General features: G+C 40.7%; 1 protein-coding gene across 1 annotated transcript; it reads right to left on the reverse strand.

Moving 5' to 3' along the window:
* Positions 1-1,647: 1,647 nt before the first annotated feature.
* On the reverse strand, positions 1,648-21,357 carry LOC117426947 (ATP-dependent 6-phosphofructokinase, liver type-like). The gene is made up of 22 exons (XM_034045204.3): positions 20,981-21,357; positions 19,283-19,356; positions 17,465-17,542; positions 14,191-14,380; positions 13,737-13,902; positions 13,553-13,597; positions 12,606-12,714; positions 11,861-11,956; positions 11,539-11,631; positions 11,083-11,208; positions 10,555-10,619; positions 9,796-9,859; positions 9,496-9,642; positions 8,875-8,945; positions 8,498-8,585; positions 7,236-7,388; positions 6,587-6,751; positions 6,190-6,251; positions 5,557-5,668; positions 4,954-5,053; positions 4,610-4,715; positions 1,648-3,697 (listed from the first exon to the last, which is right to left on the reverse strand). Exons 1-22 carry the CDS (start codon positions 21,063-21,065, stop codon positions 3,550-3,552), a joined length of 2,343 nt encoding a protein of 780 aa, XP_033901095.3. The 5' UTR covers positions 21,066-21,357; the 3' UTR covers positions 1,648-3,549.
* Between the last annotated feature and the right edge of the window lie 1,590 nt (positions 21,358-22,947).

Raw genomic sequence — 22,947 nt, forward strand, 5'->3', positions numbered from 1 at the left:
TGCATATGAAATCAAACCACTTGTGGCAATAGCCACACACAGTGTTGCAGGAAATGCATCACCTGCTATTCATAATTCTGAATAGCAGAGCCTGGCCAGGCAATGTCTTTTCTTTTTTATTATTAGCTGTTTTTTCATTCGCCTTATAGTGTTATTCCTGTCTCTTATTTTTAGAGCTTTTCAGGACATCTATAGGTTTCCATTGAATTGGTTTGTTTTACCTGTGTTTTTTTCATTACCCTTTTACTGGGGGTATTACGGTAATGATTTGTGCTTGCTCCTTTTTTCCCTCCACTAGTCACCTGATGGGGGAAGGCCTTGAGTTCCTGTTTCCTGTTTTAGGGGTGGGGAGTAGAAGGAAGGAGAAGAAGGGTTTGGTTGTTGCTCACCTTTATTTTTGGGATGTTTGCATAGGATTTTTCTGGGACATTGTTTTTTTGGTGATTTTTATATTGCCTTTATTGTTTTTTTGTTCGGGACTGTTATTGTGATTTCTTTATTTTTTACTACTAGTGACATTCATTGCCTTCCAGTAGTTTTCTATAGGATGTCGAATAGACAATTTGTGCCATTTTCTTTTGTAGTAATAAATGTATTTTTGGTAGCCTCTGTGTGGCCCCCTTTTCATAATTATTTTCGCTGTAGCAATTGACTGCTGTTATTAGTCAACTTTGTTATACACTGCAACTGAAAATAATAAAAAGGCAAATTAGTGATTGTCTAATTTAATTGATCACTTTAATGGGCCACACATGCAATTAATTTAAAATAGTAAGAGCAAAGAAATAGCCACAAATGGTAAAATGCATGAGAATTTTTCAAATGTTTAAGATGCCTAATTAAAGAACAAAGTGGTTTCACACGAGTGCCTGTTTCTATATCTGTCTATTACTGACAAAGTAAATTTTCACACCCTGAGGTTTTCATCCAGGTAAACCTGTTGTGCCTCCCCCCTCCTCCCTGTCGTTGAATCAGCAATGTACTTGACTTTACAGAGGACAATTACAGTGATGAGAAATAGTCCTGGGTTGATGAGTCAATTGGGCAGCAGAACATGACTGCACATGTGCTCTTTTATATAGAAGTCAGGGCTGCAGTAAGGTGTAGGCTGACTAAACCTAATCACGTCAATAGGAACCATGTTCAGTAAGAGTCCTTTAAATGAAACAGCAATTCCTAATGCAGCGATGTTCCTGCTGAAACACTGGAATGGCAAAAGATCCTTTGTGCTAACCTAAAAACAAAGGTGGGAGTGTATTACTGTTCCATTTTCTAGTAAAGATAAAATGCATGCTAATAAATTATTTAGCCCAGTGACAGTTTTATATTTGACAGTGATCCTTTTATAATTTCTGCGAGTCCAATAATCTACAGTATACAAACTTGCTTCTAAGACTGCTTGGGATGGAGGAAGTACTAGGAGAGTTTTTTCTACATAAATCAAAAAAAAAAAAAGTTTTTGCCATTGTGCACAAAAACATTGAAAAAAACTAATTAGTTTAAGGCAGATCTGATAAGTCTTTTCCTTACTGTTAGCAATACATTTAGATTTTGAATAACTAAATATTTAACTATGACAAAATAAATCTTAGATTCTAAGGTGAAGTGTGTCTTGGGGGTGGTGGTGTAAGCACACAAGTTGAGACCTTTTACTTCAATATATCTTTAATAGATTTTTTATTATTATTATTTCATTTAACAAGTGACCAATATTGTTTAATGTCTGTTAAATACATACAAAAACATGCAGTTAGTGTTTAGGTTGCACCTATTCTAGCTGAAATTTTGTTCCAGGAATGTTTCCAATTACTTGGTATCTAATTTCTAAAACAGAGGGAAAAAAAAAAAAAAACCCAAAAACAAAACAAGTCATGTAGCAGGGGTACTCCAGATAACCTCATTGACCTCTAGAGTTTACAACATGAATACTTCACCTCATTAAGATTGTTGGCTCAGTTGCATGGGGTCAGAAGTTTCTAGGGCAACATACTCAGCCTTACTGAACAGGCTGCAAGGTTTACAAAACAACTCATTACTTCCTCTAGCTTTCTACTTTGTTGTATATATTCCTGTAATATTTTTCAACATAATTGTGATTGTTTTGATATGTTTATTAACATATCCTTGACCATAAATTAGGTTGGACTCATTTTTACATGGGTTATGCATCAGGTTTTCCTGTCAAAATGTCTTCTGAATTCATAGCATCAGCTGCCTGAACCCAACCTGTTCAAATCAGAAACATTTCATTGGTTCCTGACTCCTGACAGTTCTGCATTTTGATTGGTTCATCTGTCCGTCATCTTTGCCAAGATCCTGCCTGTCAGGTTCAGTGGGGTGGGACCAGGTTTATGAATATTCATGACAAAGCCCTGTATAATGGCAATAAATAAATCAAGTGTTTTGGTGGGTTAAGCGAGAACTCTATACACTAAGCAACAGTGTTTAGAAAGACAGCAGAGGTCTCTGCCTAGGCTATCTGTGCGACAGTCATATGCATGTTTTTAGTACAAACATAAATAGTCGTATGTTTGGAGGTACACCCCCTGTATATCTTGCATCTTCGCTCTAACCAGCAAGCAGGTAGGATCCTGGCAAAGATGACGGGCAAAATGAACCAATCAAAATGCTCAACTTCGTGAATGGAGTCGTGAGAGTGCATAACAGATGTGAAACCAAAATAACTGATCCAAACTGACCAGGGATATGTTAATAAAAAAAAAAAATACATTTCAAAACAAAAATCGCAATTATATTGAAAAAGATATTGCAGGAACACATACAAAAGCAAGAAGCTAGGGAAAGTAATGCATTGCGATTTAAACCCTACAGCCTGTTCGGCAAGACTAACAAAACTGCCAATACCCCCAACACAGTGCAAGGACGGCCGCTTCTTGGGACATATTCAGTGTCTTTACTCCACAGTATGATTTGCATTATCTTTGTGAAAGGAGAGTTGGAACAATTAAGGTCACACAATTGGCAGCTCAGCACAAAAACAAACAGAAATCTTACTACAAGATAAGTACTGGTAACTGAACCCACCCTTTTGCTATGAGCTCACTTTAAAGCCAGAATGCTAAAAACCCATCTCCGTTATCAGTGTTGTGAAATAATCCCTTTTTAAAGCTAAACATTGACAGTCACACAAAAAGCTAAAAAGCACACCCAAAAACACCACAGGCTTTATACTACAATCTGTTCTAAGCTTGAAAACAGGATTGCTTTCTGATAATACAAAAAGAAAGAAAAAAAAACTCCTTTCAAAAAATTGATGTAAGATTGCAGTGGTTTTTCCTTCTTTTCCACACTCACTTTTAAAAGAACATTCGACATCCTGAAAATAAACTTACAGCAACGTTTCATCAAGTCGTCTTTCTAGACGGTCATGGTTTTGAGGCTTGAAAGGTTTAGGCACTGGCAACAGAAAGACTGAGGAACACAAGTCTGTATTGAGCTATTGGGAGAGCGATACTACCATGTGTCTCCTCTGGCCGATACAGAACGCGAGACACAGGGCTCATGGTGGAGTGGCTGGGCGCTGGGTCTTCAGAAGCCAGTCTCTATACTGAGGCTTCTGCGGGTCACATGTTCAATCTCGCCGGTGACATACTCTTTGAAGTTGGTGGGGTACTTAGCCAGCATCTTTAGCATTGGGCGCAAGTTCAGCCACCACTGCTCCTTGGGCATTCGGTGCCTGCGAGATGAGAAAAGTTATTATAACAGCCCTACTGTCCAATAAATGGACAAGCTGGGCAATATGCTTGTTGTATCCCCCACCAATAAGCAATAAATTCAGGAAAATGTAGGTTTATGTTCTGGCAATCATATCTAAAAGGGTTCTGTTTTTTTAAATTGCTTTATGTTTAAAAAACAAGAATCCTAAATAAAAATTGGCCTTTTTTCCCCTCAACACACTAAACAGTAGTTTAAATGTCATTTATGCTTTAAATTTAGTGGACATATTAAAAGGAAAATATTGCATTTTATATTTAAATGAACCCTGATCATTGGTTAATATATATTCATTCAGCACACATTGCTAAAGGAATCAAGCTACAAAATTAGATAAAACCCTAAAATCAGACCGTACATATACATTGTCCTGGAAAGGCATCTCTATTACCAATGCACTACATTACCATTATTAGATAAATTGAAGAGAAAGACATTCACTGCCAGCTGGAAAGTCAGATGTTTTCTATGCATGTAGGCTGCCTGTATAGCCTCTGAAAAATAATGATGTTCAGGACGTATGTGAATACTATGAACCACCTAATTGGAAACCTTCATGGCTAAAAACGGCAGTATATAAAATCTACCGTCCCAAGGCTGAGTCACACCACATTATTATTACTAGATATGTATGGTGAACCGCCAAGTGCTTTCCATTGACAACATGAGCACATTTACTGTACTTTCAAAAGGGCTAGATGGAGAAAGCACAATTTAAAACCATAAAGAGAACAATGCTTATAAAGCATTAGGGACCCAAAGCCTATGAATATGCATTGAATGAGGCTGGAAAACAAAATGCTCCGAAGGCTGATTAAGCATTCAAACAAACCCCCTAAACACCTTCGATAAAACCCAAGCAGGTTTCACTCACTCAAAGTCAGTGTGTTTCTTTAGTTCTGTGACAGGGTTGAAGGAGAGGACCTTCCGCCTCATGCCAACCACACAGGCTGTTTCTGGAGCATTGGCAAATACTCGGCCTGGGGATCCAAAGCATTAGGGTTAGGGTTAGAAACAGTGTTACTTAAAATCAATTTACACTGGGGACTGCAGTGCTGTGCACCTGTGAATCCACTGACAGATGGGGAGAGGAAAGCCACAAGAAATAAAAATATATATACTATGTTCTCTTGTATTAGCTAACTATCATGAGACAAAAGCGGTTACTTTTTGCGATTTTGTTTAAGAAAGTCCCAGTGAATCCCCCCAGTCACATACCTTGTCTGTAGGTCTCCTTCAGTTTGTCAGTGATCCAGAGCACAGCCTTCACACCCAGCTTGGTGCCATAGTTCCTGTCGAAAGGTGTAGGACTTCCACCCTGCAGGGACAAAATGAGTGATATCACAATGCTGTGTTTCTAACAAAAGGGTCTGCAGAGGAAGTCTCTATACTAGGAGATTGTAAAACATACTATGCAAGAACCCTGTTCACACACAGCTCCATTTCATGAGTTTTAAAAGAATGTTTTATTTATGTTTTAAGTAATGAATAAAAACAGTTTGATATTCATTAAACTGTTAGAACAAGCCAATGACATTATATGAATAGTTTCATGAATATAAACTTTTAGGAATCATAAAAGCAGACTGAAAAAGCAAGGGTAGCAAGAAAGCCCTTTAGCTCTACAAAATACACAAAGCTTCAGTCATGTTCACACAATACTGTCCATCTTACCAAACAATGGGAAAAAAAAAAAAAAAAAAAAAAAAAAAAAAAAAATCACTGGAAGGTCCCTATTAACAGGCCACTGAGTCAAGCACTTTGTGAGGGCTGTTAAACTGTATAAGGGGGGGGGGGGGTTCAACGCCAGCAGCCACTCACCTGCTGCAGGTGGCCCAGAATGTTCATCCTGGAGTCAAAGATGTCCTTCCCCTCCGCAGAATACAGGTTGTGTATAAACTCTGTGGTGTAGTGATGATGGCACTTCTCATTCCTGGGGGGCAGACAAAGGCATGTTAGGACAGGAATTAAACAGGTCAGTGACATGCAATGGCAGAATGATATGGGGGTTGGGTTTTGGCATAGAGCGACTATCTGGAGGTCTCCTATGTGGCAATGTTTGGAGGTCACACAATTAAAAAAAATATAAATATATATATATATATATATATATATATATATATATATATATATATATCTCACTAGGGTCCAGAGGGTTGACACTGTATAAAAAGGAGTGTTGTGCGCTTTAAAACTATAACAAACTAAAAACTAACAAAATGAAAAGACGTTTTGGCTGTTGTAACAGTTACAATATCTTCCACAATCCTTTAACAACTGCACTGAACTGGTCTGCTTGACTAAGTGTCTCGTAGTTTTACATCATGTGTTTGAAGTTATGGATGAACAAGACCCCACTATACAAAGGAAGATACGGACAACATTTTAGAGTATTTACAGTTTAGGATCTAGGTCGAACAAGGCTTCTAATTCAGCTCCCAGCGTTGGCCTTACCTGAGCACAAGACCCCTCTGTATATCTGTCTTCATCTTATCAGTGAGATGCTCCACGTTGGCCTGTCAACAAATATGTATATTAGTATAGTGAAAAACACAAGACAAATTGCAAAAATACAGCTAGGCTAACAGATACTAATTTAATCCCAAATAGAACACATTTAAACTGAAGCATCTTTGATTCCAGGCTTGATTCACCACTTCTCCCTCAAAGCAGCATGTAGATGAAACAAGCGAGTACAACAACCTTACAATGCCTCCCTCAGCTCTTCTCAGATAGCTGTAAGGAGCTCACATGTGATTAAAAATAAACCTCAAACTGGGGTGACAGTCGTGCTCTGTTCTCAATGTTCTCAATGCAATTTCCAGGCCCCTTTTGAACCCAGAGAGCTCACCTTCAGGTCGTGAATATTGAAAGGCTCTTCGAAGATGTAGGCAGCGTCGGCTCCAACAGCAATGCCAGCGGTGGTGGCGAGGTAGCCACAGAAGCCACCCATAGTCTCCACGATGAAGACACGCCGCTTTGTTCCCGAGGCCGACTGCTTGATCTTGTCACAGCTCTGGAAGCAGATGGACAGGCACAAAGTTACCAGGAGAGCCGACATGTACCACAAGCTACAGTACCACTGAGTGTGCATTTATTTTTACACCGAAAAGGCTGCAACATCTTCAACAAAGCTCCAACACATAAAATATCCATGTTCACATGAAAATATTCAGTACTGTATGTCTTATGCAATTATGATGTTTTCACATTTTGACATTTACACTATTTTAAGTGAAATGAACAGCAGAATTGCCAACTGATGCAGTTTCAATAGACATGGTTATGGCTTTCAGTCATGGGCAAAACAGTCACTGCTATTTAAAACAACCTGCTGCGGTTCTTGGAATGGTTTATCTAAATAAAACAATCACTTCTCCCAGGATCCGCTCCAGGACCATTTCCTCACAGGGAAGGTTAGTTGGTAGTTATCTGTGTCACACTTGTCAATGGCAGTGCAGCGCGAGTGAGCTGGCTGGCAGCTCACAGTTCCCGCTCACCTCCATGGCAGCATTGACAGCAGTGTCGGACCCCAGGCTCAGGTCGGTGCCCGGCACGTTGTTGCTGATGGTAGCTGGAATAACACACATCACAATGCAGAGCTCATCATAGTGCCCACGGGCTTCCACCAGCTGCAGAACCCCTTCATACGCCTGGAGGAGATCAACACGCAGAACAAACAGGTCAGCCAGCACACAGAACAAGTGAGCTTCCCTTCCTGTTCTCATCAAGTATGTCTGATATCTTTGCGTGTGTGTACAGTGGGTATCAATTGAAGCCAGAGCAAGTACATGGTATCTCAAGTTTGCTTTTCTTGTAAACAAGTGGCTTAAAACAGTAGCCATAGAAGTGAGGTTTCATGTCAAAAAAAAATTTGTGGCACAGGCCCTACTGATTGCTGCAATTGTGCTACATACTGTAGTTTGTATCCTTTTTATTTCCTATTACTGGGAGAACAGCGGTTACTTTCATCTAATCCATTATGATTGTTGTCGATAGCAAGAAATTAGCCATGCAGCAATAGGGAGACAGACAAAAGGCCTTGGAAAAATTCTGCATCTTGTTTTTTTTCCTCTCTGCATTGTGAAACAAACAATCTCCAGTCATTTGGAAAATAAACAGTCGTCTCCCTGAATGTAATTGGGAAACAGACTGCTCACTGATTTGAGTGAGCAGACTTTTGGCTGCAGGACAAGCAATTACACAGGCTTCTGTGTTTATCCAAGTGCAAAACAGGCTGCAAAGATGCAGACCGCTTTGCATTGAAGCGAGAGCGCTCTGGCCAATCTCTAGCTGTTGGAACAACCAAGTGAAATCCAAACAAACATTTCTCAATTAAAGCATGTATTATCAGTACATTTTCAGAAAAAACAACAAAACATGTAGTGTCATTCAGCTCAGACACACATGCATTTCAAAATTATGTAAATGCTATAAAATCACCAAATTTGCTTTGAAATCTTATGTCTTAATGCCGAGCAGCCTCCAATTGTGGCAACGTCAGCATTCTTGGCAATGTCTCGACACCTTGTATTCTTTCCAGATTAAACATCTGTGCTTATTGTCTCAAGTGGCTTTAAATGAGCTCCAATGTTGATTCTCCTTTAATTGCTGGGTTGAGTAAAAATTAGGACTGGAATTGCAGAGTTAACCACAATGTTACAGTACCTGCACATACAGGATAGGTATCCAAGTGTTTTGGGAGTTGTACAGTATCGTGATACATAGCCTACTCATGTAGTACTCATGTGACGGTTGTTACCTCAAATCCTCCAATAACCAGCAAGGCCTGGATGTTGTATTTGCGAATGTTTTCTACTATCTTATCCAGATAAGTTGTGGGACGGGTTCTGCAAAACAAGAAAAATTGCAAATAATCAAATATTAATGACTGCATTAAAAAAAAAAAGAAATTACCATAACACGTTAAATACTTGCAGAAAGTGCAATTCCTTTTTGATAACTCCTACTAGGTAGTTCCTAAATTGTGCATTTTCAATTCACTAGCACTGCTACATGGCATTTAGGAAGAACCTGGTTCTGCTTCATTGAGGGAGAAGCACAGATCCACAGCTTCACTCCCCAGCCAGGCTGGTTTTGGTGAGCGAGGAAAGGAGCTAGTAGGACAGACTCTCTTACCGTTTTGTTCCCAGCAGGGACCCTCCCTGTCCAGTCCAGCCGCCTACTTCGCGCCAGTGTATTTCATTAATCTGCAAGTAGAGGCAGTGATCATAGGAGCAGGAGACATGCACTCTGTCAGTGTCCCCACCATGCACTGCACTCTAACAGTGTCAGTCTCCCACCATGCACTCCTGACTAGATGTGCAGTGGTAGCCATGGCCAGCTATTCGTCGAGAGACTGTCGCAGTGCGAGAAGAGATTTAATAACGCGAGTACCGTGCAATATTTCACCTTTATAGTTGGCTTTTTCTTCCACTGTACTTGAATAATACCATTCCACTTTGAGATGCCCAGTGGCATGAAAGGTTATTTGGACGGACTTATTCAAGCTGCTGCCTTCTGCATTAAGTGCTACTACTGGCCTTGCCTTCTTATACATAGCGAGTGGTGAGAGAATAAAACGTTTTTTTTTTTAGCCATGTTGTTGATGCTGAAGTTGAGTCAGTCAGCTACCAGGAACTGGACGAGCACTAATGGGCCGAATGGCCTTCCTCGTCTATAAATCTTCTTACGCTTTATGTTCTTATACAGTATGGGATATATTTTATTTGCTACGACCAGAGAATTCAAAAGCCTTACCGCTCCTTTGGCCAGTCCTTCAAAGCCATCGTTGACAGTGTAGACTTTATGCCCCTGAGCCAAACCAACTCTCACAGCAGACCTTACAGCAGCATTCATGCCTGCTGCAGGGGCCCCTACATTCAGAATAGCCAAGGAGAAGTTACTCTGGAGAAAAGACAGACATCGCATGAGGAACCCACACCACAGGCAAGTCTTTATTAAACTTTGCAGTTTGAAAAAATAATTCAATTGCATCTTGCTGCCCAGCGGCTGTATATTCCAAGCAGGTTTCTACCAGGCGTGAAAAAAGCTTCTTACCTTTGACTGGGAAGGTTTCTGATGTGCCAGCAGCTTGTAAATGTTCCAGTTATTTTCAAAGCTCCTGCAAACAGGAAGTACGGTACAGTACGTCAGGACTAAGACCCTTTCAGAGCAGGCCCTCTGACCCAAGCAGCATGCCTTCTTTGACTGCATTCGGACCCACAGGTGCCTGGAGCCCTGACACCCTGTAATTGACCTAGTTTGTGATCCAATAAACCATTCCTTTCTGATAGCCAAACACAGCTCTTATATTTAAAAAAAAAATGCCAACTCCTTATTAGTTTTATTATTATTAATGGATCCCCTTTTATTTTGCTTAACATTTCAAATACAATGTCAAAGATAAGTTGCTGAATCCTGGTACCTTGGTCACATGGTTTGATTTCAGTTACTTCATTGGGATGAGTTTAAACTACACCACATGAAGTAATTAGCTACCAGGATGGAGAAGCAACTTTTCATCCACAGTGTTGTCTTTTAAAGATCTGCATATCCAAAATTATAAAAGATAGAATTCTTAAAAAAAAAAAAAAAAAAAAAAAAAAAAAAACAGAAACTACATTTTCAACAGAATAAAAGGGCAAGGCGTCAGCGATAATGTTGCCGGGCTAATAAAATGGATTTTTTAATCTTAGTTATCACTGCTCAAATACAAGGTTTAAAATGTGTATTCCAAGACCAGAAGGCAATGCCTCAAACGGGTAATACACAGCAGCTTGTGCAGGACTAAGCCACCAAGTAAAGCTTGTCACTCACTTTCCACGCAGCTGTATAGCTTCATCAAATCTCAGCTCGTTCATGGCCTTCTGCACTTCCTTGGTCTTAAAGCACAAACACAGAAACAGACAGGCAGGTTCATTTCCTTTCCATCACTTTTACTATGGGTATACAAGACCATAATAATGTTATTTTAAATAGTGGAGCTATTCAGAATGTCAGGGGCCTCCCTCCTCATAGTCATGTAACATTATAGAATGGCTACCCAAGGATAACCGATTAGTTTCACAACTGGTCTCAGAGACCCACATTAGCACTCAGCTCAGACTACCATACCTAAGGGGACAGTCCACGATTAGATGCAGATAGCAGGTCTGTGTAACCACACAGTATTCTGTTAGTATTCTGCAGGTCTGCAGTTATATTTAAAAAAAAAAAAAAAAATCCTTAATGTGGATGTATAATAAAAATGAGTTACTGTATGTATGTCTGTGGTTATAAGCTGAATGGTGCCTCTCTGGATTCTCTAATATCAGAAACAGTAGCAGCTGTAGAGAGAGTGTCTACCATTTGCACACACTCCATGAGCGGCAGGCGCACGGCCTGGTTCCCGGACAGGCTGACCACACAGGCTGGGGTCTCTGGAGTCGCTTCCAGCAGGGCCAGCACAGCCTCCATCCCCATCTTACTGCTCTGTGGAGAACACGTTTAAGGGTCAACCTTTCTTCATATCATTGGTGTCAAGAGACATATATATTCAAAGCTTCTTACTTTTTGAATGAAAAACACCCTTTTCATCTCTGTAAAGACTACTTACAAGCCGTAAGTGTTTATGTCAGGTTTTGTAACTATTGGGTTTTTCCTTTCTGAAAACATCATCCTAATAGTGACAATTTACAAGTAAATGTTAACACCTCCAAACTTCATATATAAAGCTAACGAAGTGCATGAAAGGGTAGACTTAGAATTATTCCATTAGCTAGAACACAATTCCAATCAGCACATGCCCACTAAGGAGCTCACCAGAACTCTGTCAAAGGCGGACGGTGTCCCCCCTCGCTGCACGTGGCCAAGGACAGTCACCCTCGTATCGAACCCGAGGCGCTTCACCACAAGCTGCAGAGAAAGACCCACACTAGAGCTGAAAAACTCCACCTTCATCAGCCCCAACCAATCAGTAACACATGCAAATGAATGTCCTTACCAAGTCTCTTCACAATTGGAAGACTGCTTCTCTAGGTATGTCTTAATGCAAGTGTAGCATACAAAAAAGAAAAACACTATTTCACATGTGTATAATAATAACAACCATATTTAACTCGGTAGCTTGTGCTGGATACTTTACCTCTTTCACGTAGTTTGAGGAAATAGGTTTGCCATGTCTGTCGATTGCTCCCTCAGCCATAATGACCGTGTTCAGACGGGATCCCTTGCTGCGGGTCTGGCAAACACAAACACACAGAACAGTTGGTGGGGACTAAAGGACAGGACAAGGAATATGAAGCAAGGCAGAATTTCCAATTGGAATTTCAAAGGCACCGTCAATCATTAGTTACCAAACCACTTTCAGCAAAAACAAAACTATGCCATGGCTTTGTGTGGAGTTCTGCACAAAAACATCACTACCTCGCCATTGACTTGAATGCAGTTGAGGCTTAAGGAAATTACATTAGTACATTTATATGGTTATAGAACCGATTCATGGCGACAAGTCTGCAAGATGTTACAATGACTCCCTCAATGGATTACCACCTCTAAACCATTAAGTGATGTCTGAGATCCAGAATAGCCTATTGATTCATCACTCTGCAAGCAAGAGTCCTATCCACTGCACAATGCAGGTCCTTCTACCAGAGCTCACTGCAGGGGTCAGCCTCTATACTGGCAGTAAACCCCACAACTCTACCCATAATCCAAGTTCATTATACCCCTGTATTCCTAGCACTGTACTACTTAGCTTTGTTTGACAAGTATATGTCTAGAATGATGTTACCACACATTTCCAATGAAGGTTCAGACAATCATTTCTTCAAAAATAACTTGCTGTACCCGTACTCACACATAACCCCTCCCCCACCCTCTCTCCTCACCTCCCCCAGTCGTTCGCACATGCGATCCTCCCAGCCGTCTGCAGCAGGCGACTCGGGTATAAAGAGCCAGTCTGCACCCGAGGCCAGAGCCGACACCAGTGCCAGGTACCTGCACAGAGGACACAACCACTCGCTTCATAAACAAATAGGCAGACACGACATGTAAAACAGCAGCGAAAGTTCATCTACTCGGTGATAATGCGCCTGCCTTCACCATGGATTTACAGAGGGACAATGAAGCAACATTTCTAAGATTTGAAGCGGGCCTTGTCGGACTCATCCCAGATGCATTCTATTGGATGTATGTCACAACAGGGCTCTTATTTGTGTATTTTTACATTCTGCTATTTTGTGGATGTGATACTCAGGCGACTTCCCATTCAGTCCTGTGCCTCACTCAAGTGAGAAGCTATTTTGGGTTATTATATATATTGTGGTAAAGTGACAGGTGGTCAAGGTTGGCCAGTGACAGAACTGCAAGTTTAGCACTTTTATTCATACAGGGGGGAAAAAAAAAAAAGAGAAGATTAACAAAACCTAGCTCCCATTGGAGTACTAATTAAACATTTCCAGATCCCTAAACTATAAGCAGTTTACCAGTAACCAAAACATTTGTTACACACAGTTCAAATTCAAACAGTGCCTTACTTTACCCTGACACAGGTCTCTTTACAGGACTTAGCCTTTACACAGACAGCTAACAAACATCTCTTACCTGCTTTTATACCTGCCTGCTTAAACTACAGGCAGGTGACCTTCATTCCATTACAGCCAGGTGTTTCCTATCCTGGCTCCAATTACAAACTGGGTGATGTAGTCCTGTATCCCACCCCATGACTACATTTTTCCTCTCTCCTCCCCCTACTCTGCCACAATATATTGCACAGAGTGCAATGTGCCAGGCTAGTGGAGACTATGCTGACCACGCTGTGTAGAGCAGTACTCACCCACAGTGCCGCCCCATGACTTCCAACACGAAGGTTCTCTGGTGACTAGAACAGAAAACAGGGATATAAGCATGAAAGTAACAGAACCATTCTCAACAAAGTTCAAATGTGGTGGGAACAGTTGAGAAAGAACGCACTGAAATACAGCATGCATGTGGTACTTGTTCTAGGACTCCTGCAGTACCTCTGAGCAGTGGTGGTGATGGCATCGATGACCTCCATGATCCTGTGCAGGGCGGAGTCAGCCCCGATAGTCATGTCGGTGCCACAGAAGTCATTGTCAATGGAGCCCACCAGCCCCACGATATTCAGGTGTGTGTACTGCTGGGAGAGGGCTTCTGTGATCTTCCCTGGAAAAGACAGAAAAACCAAGACCATGTTGGCAACATTTAAGACAGCGCTAGCCTCAAATCTTTGTTCCTGTAAAAATATTGAGACAAATATTAAAGAGACACCTTGACAATTAAGTGCATATATTATATTAAATGTGTTGTTAATGAGAAGATAGTTATATTTTCCCTCTCCTAGCTGGGTGTGCTAATATTCTTAGCAAGAGTATTAGCACACCCCTTCTTTAAACAAGATGATTCATCCCATATCCAGTACAATTACCCCCCCATTGGGTGTCCGGTGCTCACCTGCTTCGACGAGCTCTGCCAGCAGCCCACGCCACTCTGTCTGGAAGGTGTTTGCTCCAGTGAGGCTGCCGTCCCCGCCGCACACGCACAGGTTGGTGATGCCTCGCTGGACCAGGTTGTAGGCAGCAGACAGTCTCCCCTCCCGCGTGGTGAACGCCTTACAGCGGGCACTGCCAATGATGGTGCCACCCTAGGAAGGGGAGGGGGGGGGGGGGTGGAGATAAAGAGTGTCAGGGACAAACAGACCTCCTCTTGAAACCTGGAAAACCACAAGGGATGGGGGATTGAATACACTGAAGTTGTGATATTCATGTACTTTCCTAGACTGCTGTTGAGAGATTTTAAGAGCTTACTTCTCATGAAAATGGACTTTAAGGTCCGTTCACACACTTTTTTTGTACTTGTACCTATGAATATTGCTTGGCTATTTAGAATAGAGTAAACATGTTAAATGTGTGTAGTTGTGCATGCTACTTTTTAGTATATTTGCAATTATAATTGTAATTACTAGCATAATTGTAACTAATAGTAATTCTAATTGCTCCCAGGTCTGGCAGGGCACTTAACCCAGGCCACAGACCTTCTCTTCTCTGAAAGAGTGCAATGCCCTCAACACCGCCATCTGTCACTGGAAGACCCCCCCGAGGACCCCCATCCACAAACAAACCCGGCCCAGCCCCAGAGCAGGATTCAAGCCAAGTGTGAACATCCGAGAGATACGATGGGACACCGAGAAATCCTCTTTGCATACCACAGCACAAACCTAGACAGGCAAATTGACATTTCCGATAGGAAGCCTGGATAACCAATGAGCTGCTTCACTGACAGCCAGTGCAGATGAGACTGTATGGTATATTTCACACTGTGAACTTCACATGCAACAAAACCTGTGAAGCCCTGTAAACAATGCAAAGCAAAACACTGGCAGCCATATTCATAATGCTACCACTGTGCTAAGGTTGCACCCCATTTTGTAAAAATGTAAAACTGCTAATGTTATAGAACTAGCAAGAAACATCTTAATCTCCAGAGCTGTTTGTTTTAAGCTATTTAGCATCAATATTTTGTTTTCTTTAGAAAGAAATGGTGCAAGTAACCACAGTGTTAAATGCTTTGTGAATATGTGCCACAAGCTTGTAAACCTCACTAAACCAGGGAATTACAATACAGTGCTCCCTCATTATAATGAGGTCAGAAGTCATAGTAAAAAGGTCGCCCTATATGTGTTTGTGTTTTAAATAAGAAAGCAAGTGAAACGCTGTTGTTGGGGTCATTGGAACGCTTGCCGTACTGCCTTTATTTTTATTTTAAATGTAGTAATACCCAATTATTTTCTCCCAATTTGGCATATCCAATTATTTTTAGGCTTAGCTCACTGCTACCACCCCCGCGCCGACTCAGGAGGGCGAAGACGAACACACTGTCCTCCAAAGCGTGCGCCGTCAGGCTTTTTTTCACACTACAGACTCACCGTGCAGCCACCTCAGAGCTACAGCGTCGGGGGACAATGCAGCTCTGGGCAGCTTACAGGCAAGCCTGCAGGCGCCCGACCAGACTACAGGGGTCGCTGGAGCGTGGTGAGCGGAGGACACCCTGGCCGACCCAAGCCCTCCCCAGGTGGCTCTCGAGGGCGCATCCTGCAGTCCACTCTGAGTGCCTTTACCAGATGCACCACTCGGGAGCCCCAACCGTACCGCCTTTTAAACTGTGTGGCAAGGGAGAACTGCATTTAATTTTATGAAACTATATGCATATTTAGATGTTAACCTACTGATTTTTTAACATTAGAACCGCCATGCGGGTCAGTTTGACCCATTTTGCATTTAAAATCTTAATTACTCTTCCGTTGTAATAGTATGTGTATGTCCATTTTTGACCTTTCCTAAATATATGAATTAAATATCCTGACAGCGTTTGATAGCCAGAGTCATAAAACTTATAAAGTTATAAACAGTTCTACCTAAAACTGCCACGTGGGTCAATGTGACCCATGCATTACAACACGTGTCTTTTTTTAATATAAACACAAGCTATTCTATTTTTTTGTAACTGCAGCAAACAAGACACGCCTCCTCCTCCTAGCACATGTGGTTTTTGTTTTTTGTTTTAAGCCTTTGTTTGTAGACTGACTGAGACAGAGATTGCTATGATTGTGGATTGTCAAGATGCCAACTCAGTGAAAGCCTAGTTGCTTATTTTTCGATGTACCTGGGAGACAACAATCCTTCATTTTGTTCCACAAATGCAACTGGGAATATAAATCAGAAGAAAATATTTAACTTTGAAAGTAGTCATTTTGATTGGAATACAGCAAGCTGCACTCAGATGCATACAGCAAACAAATGACAGATAGGATAACTTGTGCCTTATATGAAACATACTGTATGTTATATATTCTTTCATATTCATTTTAGAAAAAAAACATTTCTGTTTTACAGGCTTGTATGTACCAGTTCACATGTGTTTACACAATATTGTTCAATGGAACTGTGTCTATTTACAAAACAGCACCTGGATGCAGGCACAGTCAGCTGGCAGGCGCGTACGCTCCTCCATAGAGTACAATGCAGCCGTCATACAGGAAGTAGTGTTATATTTTCTTTGTGTATTAAACAGTTTCGGTTTTATAGTTGTGTGTACGTATATCTGTTTACACCTGTACATGGGTATATATGTACATACCCATTTCTTTTGAAATGTATGGGTATTTTTTCACTGTTTGTAGTCGTGCTGTATATGCGCTCATTTTAAAAATAAAGCCTTTTTAATGTTCCATTTAAATACGGTGTTTCTGCAATGCAAATGTTAGACATGATGTTCATGAATAAAACTTCAGTCGTATCTGATAGTATGTCTTTCATTTTCATAATGAAGCAGTTTAAAAATGTATGGGTCAAAGTGACCCATGTGGCGGTTCTAGGTAGTTCGAAAATCAGACGGTTCTAGTGTTAAACTAAAGAACTTTGTTTAAAACCAACAGCTTAAAAATTCTTTGCAGGAGAAAATGGCTCAATTGCACCATGCAGCCAGAGCAACATCGACTCCTTACCAGCATCGTACCACTCAATGACACTCCTGCACAACGGCAGGACACTGCCAAAAGAGAGAGAATAAATAAAAAAGTGAATGGTTCACCTTGGAGGTACCAACAGCACTGTAGTCCTCTTCAATGAGCCTCCAACAACTAAACTAGCCACCTGAGTGGTGCTGATCTCTTGTAGATGGTCAGCACTCGCCCTACTCTGTGTGTTCACCTGCTCATCGTGACACTTACCAGCTGTATGATATTGGAGACGCTCAACCAGTTTGCCAGTTGAATGTCATCTCCTCCATCCACTAGACCTTGGTAACCCTGCAGACACAGAGAGACAGAGAGAGACAGAGAGACAGACAGAGAGACAGAGGTTGTGGTTACAAAGTCAGAAGCCTGCTAGGATGAACTGCCCCCTCCCCCCCCCCCCCCCCACCCCCCACCCCCGCCTGCCTTACATACCGTAAAGCAGGTAAAGCATAGACAAAACTGCCAGACAACAGATTCTCCAGCAGAAGTTAGTCAGACAGAACCACAGCTAAAAAAGGCAGATCTCAATAAATGAAGCAAAAGAACTGGGATTCACTCTGAACAATTGAAACATCAAAAATGATGATAAAATTAAAAAAACACCATCAACAAAAGCCTGTTTTGGATCAGTGTGCAAACTGGATTTGTCCTTTCCGCTGGATTTCATTTCTTGTTTTGGGTCCAATCTGTGAATAACCGAGATGTTCAGTGTGCTGTATGAGAGCACTGCTTTCCAGCTCTAAAGACAAGGCCTAGCTTCAGACACAGATCCCTGTACGGACTGGGGCCTTCAACATCTGTAATTCAATGCAAATACTTCCTAACCTAAATTCTACCCAACCATATAGCAAACTGACTGGAATCACAGATAACCGATTTGAAAAATAAGTCATCAGCAGCAATGACCTGCTGGATCTGTCTCCTGTCAGCCTTCACAAACCAGTAGATTGGATTAGCTAGAGCACACGTCTGGAAATCAGACTAATTTCTACCAATATCCAACAAACACCCGATAGATACAGAACAGTGGAGTGGGGTGAGGCAGGTGGCACGATGGATTAATGGACTGGCCTTTCTCCAGCAAAGGCCCAGGATCTGTCTTTTGAGCAAGACAGGGTTGGTAGTCTCAACTTCAATGGACAGCACTACACATCACAAAACCACCAAGAGTTTAACATAATTGACACTTGAAGCCTGGTTTATCAAGGTCTTTATGTTAAATTCCTTGTTGTTTATCTTCCTTATCACAAACATTGTTGCAATAACATTGTGGAGTAAAGACCTCATTAAATCTTCCTGTGCCAGCACTGTGCTGTGGATCAATAGAGAGGACTACAGTCATCAGCTATAGTAATCTCCTTAACAACAAACTTAAGATTCCTCCAAAGAATATATTAAGGGGCACATTAGTAAGAGCAGAGGAGTCTTGCAAGACACTGGAGGCACAGGACTTTGAACTTGCAATGGGGCGACACGTTGCAAGGAGAGCTACAGTTATGAAATAGGAGTTAATTACAGACGCCGCCATCTTTGTCAAGGGTGGACTTTACAGCATTTTTAAATTGAGGAAAAGTCAGCACATCCAAATCAGATTAAACTGAATAAGTGTTTGGACAAACAATTGAAATGAATACTCAATTTACTAAATTAGCTGGAAAACAAAAGTATAAATCATATTATAAAACCTGGGACCCATCGAACTACCTATTAAAAGAAAGGAGAAACACACTTCTGTACAGCAGAATGACATTTATTTCAAATGCCATTTATGCACCAATTTCCTATACACAATATCTTTGATACAATAATTTTAAAATTATATTATACTGTATGATCAAATACCAAATATATATTTCAAGCAATATTTGAATATTTGTCCCTGCACTAAATGTAATCATTGATTATACATGAAACTTAAAATGGTTGCTATAAATGTTTGACTGTAACAACATTTTAAAACACTAATGAAAAGCAAAATGGTCTTCTCAGCCAAGACCCGAGATGTGTTGCCAAAAATCTTTTGCTACATACCTCATAAATTAAATAAACTTTTGCGCCAACATAAATTCCCATACGAGTGACGGCTCGGACCGCTGCATTCATACCTGCAAAGAAAGGGGGGAAAAAAACAATAGTAAAACATTACGGCCAAGCCATGGAGAACAGATACACAAAGCTGAGTCTTAATTCAGAATGTTCATGTTTTAATATGCAGCAGGGTACAAAACCCACTTACCAAATAAAAAGCCAACGAGTGCCACCTTTGATCAGATCATCATCAACACACAACACAAGGTCACAGTCATGAATTTTAGGGAAATTCAGACAACCATTTTGGAGCAACCATTTTTGGAGAAAAACCTCCAAGATGGCTTCCAGACAGTCATAATTAAGGTGACCATATGGCTCCGTGTTCACCGGGACAGTTCAGGCTTTTCAACTCACAACCCAAAGCATTCTGGTAAGCGTAGTCCTACTTCTTTTACAGGAAAGAATGGTACCCGAGACAGGTCAAACGTACCAGAATGCATTGGGTTGACAGGTAAAACGTACCAGAATGCATTGGGTTGACAGGTAAAACGTACCAGAATGCATTGGGTTGTGAGTTGAAAAGCCTGAACTGTCCCGCTGAACAGAACCATATGGTCACCTTAGTCATAATGCTTTTTTGTTGTTCTACCTTCCAAGTTCCAAGTCAATTCAACAATAAATACCAGAGATACAGGGCCAGTCACTACATCAAACATCAGGGCGAGAGACTGCTCTCTGGAAACTTTCCCTGTATTTACTGGCTGCTGTCTTTTTATTACTATGTGCAAGGTTTATTGTTAGGAACGAATGTAATCTGGTTATTGTTTCCTCCAAAGACCTTTGAAGCAGTGTTGGTTTTTATTTGCCTCAGTACTCATTCAGTGAGCCTGCTGTAGGCCGTACGTGTGTCCCCTGACCCAGTCCCTAGTGATCATTAATCACAAACCTTACAATAGATTACCTATGAATTCCTATCAGTTTACTTATCAGCAGCAGCTAGAGACATTTTTTTACATTTAATCTGCTGTACAGTGTAATTGAAAGTAAACTTTTGTAATCCCTCGGAAAATAAACATTATTTCTCTCCCTATAGCCTTCCAACTGTGCCTCGTCGGAAACAACCAAGCCAAATTGCAATGCACAGTATTGATCTATGCAAACACTGACTGAGCGCACGTACAGTACAACCCCTCCCTTGAAGCGTTGAACTTCACGTGACGCTACAGCATGTTTCAGGGGACAGACCAGTATATACACGTTAAGTCTGCATGTTGACGTTAAGGCACTTTTAGCGATTGCCAGGAATCTAACTGCATTTACTTCAGGGTCGTTGGAGTGCACACAGCACCGCACATCCACCCATCAGCAAGACATTCAAATCAATACGATTAATGCAAGCACACAAGATATCTGACAACATGCATAACGTGTAAACACCGCTCGAAAAGGACTTCCCGTCAGTAGATACAGTGTAGCTCAACGTTTGCAAAAAAAAACAAAAACAAACAAACAGACAGATTGGAATAAAAAGCCGATGTTACTATATTTGTTTGTTTATTTATTTATATTGTCCCAGTATACTTTTTTTTAATTTACAAATATTTTTAAAATAAATCCGGCAATCTATTCTATTAAAACGTCACAAACGCCCCATCCTTCCTGCGGGTTTTATATTCCAGATCTATTTTATAATTCTACCTTGTGCATCCCCTCCGCTTGTCAGCACGGCGATAGACCTCCCAGCGCCAGTCATCCGCAGCTTCTCCAAATCCACAGATGCCATGGTGTGAAATGAATAACTTGGACCCTAAAACACAAAGATAATTCTATAGATAGATAGACAATCCGCTCCTTTAAAAAATACGTTCCCCTTTATAATTCCTCTGTGTAGGACGCACTGCGAATGACCTTTGCTGAATATGCTACTTTCGCTCACTCAGTGTACACCAAACTCCGCCTCAATCATTTATATAGTTTCTGTGCCGCGGATTGGCTATTTTTTTCAGCTGGTTCATTAAAAAAAAAAAGCAATTCCCATGTTTTAAAAAAACAAAACAAACGAGGCTTTGTAACAAAGGTGTTTGCAACACGGTAAATTGCAGGTATAATACAACTTTGCAATAAGTCACACAGTGTACACTGTATGGTTTAATTTGGTTTAAAATAGAAAATAAAGCAACAACAATATCGTGACCAGAAATGGGAACACACATTTATTGGCAAACGATTCAGGAAACTTCCCAAGATTTGTACACACTAGGGCCCCACCTATTTCACATCCGTGAAACACGTGGCACGGACCGTGAAATTCATTCTGCACCGTGTATGGTCTGTTTTATGGACTTTTACCCTTCATGAAAACCCAATTAATTTATATGTACAGGTTCCTGATGTGATTGTTACATTGTTTCAATTTAAAAAACAACGGTCATCATGAACTGGACAAGATTTATTTATTGGCATTTGACAACAGCCAATAACTGAGCTCTACTCACTGACACGTACCGTCCACTAATCTAAAATTTTGAAATGCGTCAAAAATCAAAGTGCTACAATCTGCAGCGGATCATGTAAAGTAATTTGGAAGCCAAATATATACCAAGTAGTAATATGAGCTGAAAAATACACTGGTGAGATTAAGACCAGCTAAGAAAGAGTTGGGAATCGGAATACACATTTTTTGGACTCTTATACTCACAGGTCCGCGTCATCATGTACAGTATATGAAATGCATAGCTGTACTGGAGAGCTGGAGCACATTCACACATGAACGGGGCAGTTGGGAATGGCCACAAGCAGTCATGTAAATGTCCAGCTGCTGCCCGGGTCCGAATGCTCAGGGTCGTTTTGCTGTGGTGGACTGGTTAACAGAAGATTCTAGATAACATCTGAAATACTGTAGTAGGCCTACTGTAGGATTTATTTAAATTCATATACTATACTGTGTTGTTTTCTACAACACACTATTTGCATTGCTGTTCCACAATTTTATGAAATGTGTATATCTACTACCAGGCTACTGATCAGTTTTTTAGGCTTATCCAGCATGTAGTCAGTAAACTATGTTTCTCCTGTGAAAATGATGTCAAAAACCTTTAGATTATTATTTTTTTTTTAGCGGGACATGTACTGTAGTTGTATTATTATTATTATTATTATTATTATTATTATTATTATTATTCTATTTGTATTTGTTATCAGAGTAAGATGTGTCGTTGTTCCAGGTGGGATACCCAAACCTGTCTCACTTCCAAGGAAAGTCTTCTTACAAACCGGTGTCATGAAGCAATTCCCAATAAAAGGCACTGAAAGCACCATACAGTGTGCAGCACAGCAATGTTGATGGAATTTGAAACACATCTTGCAAAATGAATGTTTCTGTAAATGCAGCCCAACAGGTGAAATGTATGGAAAAAAAAATTCAAATGCATTTGGGTATTCAAGCAAAACCAAGGACATCATTCCTTCCATAATCATTTAATTAGTAATTCAAACCCAACTTGAAGTTAAAACCCATTTATTAATAAGGACTTCATTTAGTTTCAGCATCTTTAGATTCTTAGTCGATTTGTTTTTAAAACAGTTTTCTTATTTGGAGACCTGTCAACCCCCCAAATCCCCAGGTATGAGATTTCAGTTACAAAAGCTCCCGTATTTTGAAAACT

Source organism: Acipenser ruthenus, chromosome 11, assembly GCF_902713425.1.
Source record: "Acipenser ruthenus chromosome 11, fAciRut3.2 maternal haplotype, whole genome shotgun sequence".
Classification (NCBI taxonomy): Eukaryota; Metazoa; Chordata; class Actinopteri; order Acipenseriformes; family Acipenseridae; genus Acipenser; species Acipenser ruthenus.

Excerpts from the sequence above, each read along its gene's own strand:
- LOC117426947 (XM_034045204.3), bottom strand. The coding sequence starts at position 21,065 with ATGGCATCTGTGGATTTGGAGAAGCTGCGGATGACTGGCGCTGGGAGG. Across the intron at positions 8,586-8,874 it reads TCCCTGCTGGGAACAAAACG|AACCCGTCCCACAACTTATC; the intron begins GTAAGAGAGTCT and ends CTTGTTTTGCAG. Across the intron at positions 5,669-6,189 it reads CAGAGGGGTCTTGTGCTCAG|GAATGAGAAGTGCCATCATC; the intron begins GTAAGGCCAACG and ends TCTGCCCCCCAG.